The sequence below is a fragment of the Salvelinus alpinus genome, chromosome 27 (genome assembly GCF_045679555.1).
Source record: "Salvelinus alpinus chromosome 27, SLU_Salpinus.1, whole genome shotgun sequence".
In the NCBI taxonomy this organism is placed as follows: Eukaryota; Metazoa; Chordata; class Actinopteri; order Salmoniformes; family Salmonidae; genus Salvelinus; species Salvelinus alpinus.
Window position 1 is genome coordinate 21172022 of NC_092112.1, and position 6000 is coordinate 21178021.

The 6000-nt window shown below is 40.2% G+C and overlaps 1 protein-coding gene across 6 annotated transcripts in view; it reads right to left on the minus strand.

Annotated features, from left to right (window-relative positions):
• The window catches only part of LOC139556149 (5'-3' exoribonuclease 2-like), a 40558-nt gene extending 36765 nt beyond the window's left edge, over nt 1–3793 (minus strand). For 3 of the 6 annotated variants that reach the window (XM_071369718.1, XM_071369719.1, XM_071369717.1), the window contains exons 1-5: nt 3579–3792; nt 2922–3049; nt 2634–2745; nt 2401–2512; nt 2189–2247 (exon numbers count right to left, since the gene is read on the minus strand). In XM_071369718.1, coding sequence (XP_071225819.1) covers nt 2189–2247; nt 2401–2512; nt 2634–2745; nt 2922–3049; nt 3579–3653 — 486 coding nt within the window. In that variant the 5' untranslated portion in view covers nt 3654–3792. Of the gene's footprint in view, nt 1–2188; nt 2248–2400; nt 2513–2633; nt 2746–2921; nt 3050–3172 lie in introns of all 6 variants that reach the window. The other 3 variants (XR_011671077.1, XM_071369720.1, XM_071369722.1) reach the window with 3 other exon arrangements.
• Between the last annotated feature and the right edge of the window lie 2207 nt (nt 3794–6000).

Below are 6000 nucleotides of genomic sequence, written 5' to 3' on the forward strand. Positions count from 1 at the left end.
CATTGTTTTGCCCCTCCACCTTACACTGATTCAGAATACAAAAAGTGAAAGGAATTTTAGATGATACCAGGTACTATGCACTGTCTCTGTCTCTCTGTCTCTCTGTCTCTCTGTCTGTCTGTCTCTCTGTCTGTCTGTCTCTCTGTCTGTCTGTCTCTCTGTCTGTCTGTCTCTGTAATCACAATCTCCCAGATTGTGACATTATGAACCCCCTTCTGAATGGCAGACTCCCCTATATATCAGCTAGCTAGATATATATTTTACACACATACATACACACAGTACCAGTCAAAAGTTTGGACACACCTACTCATTCAAGGGTTTTCTTACTTTTTACCATATAGTAGAATAATAGTGAAGACATCGAAACTATGAAATAACACATACAGAATCCTGTAGTAACCAAATAAGTGTTAAACAAATCTAAATATATTTTATATTTGAGATTCTTCAAAGTAGCCACCCTTTGCCTTGATGATGGCTTTGCACACTTGGCATTCTCTCAACCAGCTTCAAGAGGTAGTCAAATGGAATACATTTCAATTAACAGGTGTGCCTTGTTAAACGTTCATTTGTGGAATTTCTTTCCTTCTTAATGCGTTTGAGCCAATCAGTTGTGTTGTGACATGGTAGGGTATACAGAAGATAGCCCAATTTGGTAAAAGACCAAGTCCATATTATGGCAAGAACAGCTCAAATAAGCAAAGCGAAACGACAGTCCATCATTACTTTAAGACATGGTCAGTCAATACAAAAAATGTCAATCTTTGAAAGTTTCTTCAAGTGCAGTCGCAGAAACCATCAAGCGCTGTGATGAAACTGGCTCTCATGAGGCCCACCACAGGAAAGGAAGACCCAGATACCTCTGCTGCAGAGGATAAGTTCATTAGAGTTACCAGCCTCAAATTGCAGCCCAAATAAATGCTTCACAGAGTTCATGTAATGACACAATGAACATCAACTGTTCAGAGGAGACTGTGTGAATCAGACCTTCATGGTCAAATTGCTGCAAAGAAACCACAACCAAAGGACACCAAGAAGAAGAGACTTGCATGGACCAAGAAACACGAGCAATGGACATTAGACCGGTGGAAATCTATTCTATGGTCTGATGAGTCCGAAATTTGAGATGTTTGGTTCCAACCGCTGTGTCTTCGTGAGACGCAGAGTAGGTGAACGGATGATCTTTGCATGTGGTTCCCACCGTGAAGCATGGAGGAGGTGGTGTGATGGTGCTTTGCTCGTGACACTGTCTGTGATTTATTTAGTATTTAAGGCACTCTTAACCAGCATGGCTATGACAGCATTCTCTAGCAATACGCCATCCCATCTGGTTTGCACTTAGTGGGACTATCATTTGTTTTTCAACAGGACAATGACCCAATTCACCTCCAGGCTGTGTAAGGGCTATTTGACCAAGAAGGAGAGTGATGCAGTGCTGCATCAGATGACCTGGCCTCCACAATCACCCGACCTCAACCCAATTGAGACGGTTTGGGTTGAGTTGGACCGCAGAGTGAAGGAAAAGCAGCAAACAAGTGCTCAGCATGTGTGGGAACTCCTTCAATGACTGGTGGAAAATCTTTCCAGGTGACTACCTCATGAAGCTGGTTGAGAACGCAAAGCTGTCATCAAAGCAAAGGGTGGCTACTTTGAAGAATATCAAATATATTTAGATTTGTTTAACACTTTTTTGTTTACTACATGATTCCATGTGTTATTTCACAATTTGTCTTCACTACTATTCTACAATGTAGAAAACAGTAAAAAATAAAAACCCTTCAATGAGTAAATGTGTCCAAACATACATACATATATACACACACATACATATATGTGAAATAATTACATTAAAAGCAACTTTTCTGTATTGGAATGATGTGGGCATACCCCCAACAGAATGGTGTAGACATGTACCATATATTCATGCAAGAAGACCACTGATTGGTCAGGTCATCCTCAGTAGGGTGACATCATCCTCTATGAGGAAAGCAAGCATTTTTTTATTTTTTTAAGTGTTTCTCTAATTTATGCTTTGGCCACAAATACGAGTGTATGATGACTCAACAACATTATCTGAGTAGGAGTTAATAGAATATTACATTTTTAAAAGTAAGACTTTGCCTGAACAGTTACTTTAAGATATTGGTGACAGAAACACAGCCTTAAAAAAAAGCCTCATACTTACTGGGGTGATACAGTTGCTGTCAAATCTCTCCTTGATTTCAACCGGTGGAAGATACCCTCCTAAAATGTGTAGACGGGCGAATTAAAAAATATATATATTTAGTATGCATGGAATATATTTATGGAATATATTTGTAATTAAAAAAGTGTTTAACAAAGACTCCCATCTAAAGACTATTGGAAGGATAAGAAAACGTATAAAAATATATGCACCTCTCCCGAGGACCTCCTCTCGGATGCGGGATTTCTCCTCAACCAGTTCCACTCCTTCCTTGGAAGCACGGAATCGCCTGGAGCGCTGCTGGTTCATTTTGGCACGAGGGGCCTGTTCAGAGATAAACCAGGTCATATGTATAACAAATTGTTTTGTACAGAACTGTAGAAAATCTAAATAGGGATTCATAGAAAATGTTATTCTCTCATGAAAAGAAAGCAGCAGAATTTACCACTCCATCAATAGCCATGTAGAGAACCCTTCTGGGTCGCACAATATTGAACAGCCGATCCATGTATTCAAAGATGGCGACCATCATTTCATCTTCATTTTTGGGTGCAGCCCTGTGAAAGTGAAGTAGAGTTTGAGGGTTTATACTACATTATCATCACAATTCAAGGTAATGTACAAGAGTACCACCAATACCATGGGCCCTGGTCAAAAGTAATGCACTATAAAGGGAATAGGGTGTAATTTGGGACAAAGTCACATTCTATTTAATTATGTTAGTAAGACTAACTTGTCTTCAGGATGTGTACAGGGGTGAATGATCCCATTCATGTCCAAGTACAAATTGTCAAACTCCACTTCGTTTGGATTCGGTTTGCTGGTATCAACAGGAATTCGTACCCCATTACATTCCTTGGACTAGGAGTAAAAGATAAAAAAATTTTTTAAACATTCTTCCTATTATCAAATGCACGTCTGTTTATGTACTGTTGCAATGACGCAACTAATATAAATAAGGTGGTTAGTGAGATTTAACGTTACTTGGTTATGCATTAGATTCTGTAACACGCCAAGTCAAAACATTGGCGGGCTATCTCGCTTCTGCTTGTTCGCAAACCAATAGAATACCAACTCGACACTTGCGCAACACAGGCAACAAGGCTCTGCACACGAGTTTCTGTGTCAATCACTGCAAGTAGCATAGCTAACGTTAGCTATCTAACTGCGTGCATCTCATACATTGTTGTTCATTCACTCGACAAATGATATAATCTGCTCTGCTAGCTCTGTCGTTGAAAAGAGAAAATTATGAAAACTAACTATTTTGATATCTAAAGTGCAATAAGGTTAGTACATGCTAGATGTACTAAGAAATAAAGGGCACAATTATTACACGGTCTTAAATACGCAACACACTAACGTTAGCTAGCTGCCTACAAACACGTACCCTCTCCTCAGTACAATGGACAACAATTGTAGAATATTTCCGACTCAACCAACGAAAAAATGCGGGGACTCCCATCTCCCGTAGTTTTACAATACGCTACACACAGCTATAAATTATTATATAGATTTAAAATTATTTAGTTAAAAAAAAAAAGCCGTTTTGCTAGCTACGCGTTAACAAATAAGCTCATGGCAACGGTTGATTTCCGGGTTATGTTGTTTTCATCTTCCGGGAGCAATTGTGTACAGGACAGGAGTCAAACAGCGCCCCATCGCGAATTCAAACCACGAGAAGGCCGATGAGGTATTCAATTCCGAAACGTTCAAATTCTGCGATCATAACCAAGTGAGAAGGTAGTATTTATTTACAACATATCACTGGGAAATATCCACTTGGACGACCCTCCAACTGGTAATTACTAGTGGTAAACTCATCTATCATGCTGACTTCTGGTGCTCGTGGGAAATAGGACACTGGGAAGTGGTAAGTCCAACATGATTGTGGTCAAGTACTTTTAAAGTCAGAACAATTATTCAACCAATAAGATTTTAGCTAGCTTGATTATCCATAGTTTGGTTGTAATTGTCAAAAACGGATTTGTCAAATCCAAAACATATTTTGACCAATGGGTCAAATAAGGCTAATTGTTTAAATAACCTCGAAGAAAACCAATATTCCAAACCTCATGCCTCTATCATAATCCGTTCGAAAGTTGTTTTTACCCTTGTAGGATGGCCAAAATTAGGGTGTTAAAATCATTTTTATTTCAATGGAGGCCAGAGAAAATAATTGGTCAAAAATAATGAACATTGTGCAGCATCCGGTCAGCTAAACTGGATGCTGTGTGAGAATGAAGGCTGCCTGACAGGCTCACTTTCCCATTGAACTCCTCTTGTCGAATCCGCTGGACAGAAAACAATATAGAGGTAAGATAGATATGGATTGAGACAAAGCCTTTTACATTGAATTCAGCTCTTGTCATGCTAATTTTTCTTTTTGCAACCCACAGAAACAACTTCAAAGACGACCACCACAAAATGTAAAATTCTCAAAAGTTGTGGGTGAGAAAGTTGTACCTCTCCGTCAACATTGCTCGGTACTTATTATCAGATGTATTAGGTTACGAAATCGGACTTTTTGCATATACTCTTAATGAAATGTTAGCGAGAGACCCCACTGAATTATTCAGAACATGAATAATCATTTGTCTTGGTAAAATTTGGAAAAAGGAAATAGGAAACTGGGAAGTGGTAAGTCCGACATGATTGTGTTCAAGTACTTTTGAAGTAGATGGTGCCGGAGGGTCGGGCCGCCGTCTTATCGGCTCTTAACCAACCATGCTATTTTGTTTGTTTTGTTTGCGTTGTTCGTAACTTGTTTTGTACATAATGTTGCTGCTACCGTCTCTTACAACCAAAAAGATCTTCTGGACATCAGAACTGGGATTACTCACCTCAAATTGGACGAGGAGTTCTTCTTCAATGAGTCGGACGCGAGGGATATACTACGGACACCCGACCAGGCCCACATCTGCTAGCTAACGTTCAATTGCTGAAAATAAATGGGACGAACTGAAAGCACGTATATCCTACCAACGGGACATTAAAAACTGTAATATCTTATGTTTCACCGAGTCGTGGCCGAACGACGACATTAAGAACATACAGCTGGCGGGGTATACACTCTGTCTGCAGGAAAGAACAGCAGCCTCTAGTAAGACACGGGGCGGGGGCCTATGTATATTTGTAAACAATAGCTGGTGCACGATATCTAAGGAAGTCTCAGGGTTTTGCTCACCTGATGTAGAGTATCTCATGATAAGCTGCAGACCACATTATCTACGAGAGAGTTTTCATCTGTATTTTTGTAGCTGTCTACATAACACCATAGACCGATCTGGCACTAAAACCTCACTCAATGAGCTGTATTCCGCCATAAGCAAACAGGAAATGCTCATCCAGAGGCGGCGCTCCTAGTGGCCGGGGACTTTAATGCAGGGAAACTGAAATCAGTTTTACCTCATTTCTATCAGCATGTTAAATGTGGAACCAGAGGGAAAAGAATGCTAGACCACCTTTACTCCACACACAGAGACGCGTACAAAGCTCTCCCTCGCCCTCCATTTGGAAAATCTGACCATAACTCTATCCTCCTGATTCCTGCTTACAAGCAAAAATTAAAGCAGGAAGCACTAGTGACTCGGTCTATAAAAAAGTGTTCAGATGAAGCAGATGCTAAACTACAGGACTGTTTGGCTAGCACAAACTGGAATATGTTCCGGGATTCTTCCGATGGCATTGAGGTGTACCACACATCAGTCTCTGACTTTATCAGTAAGTGCATCGAGGATGTGGCAGGGCTTGCAAACTATTACAGATTACAAAGGGAAGCACAGCTGAGAGCTGCCCAATGACACGAGCCT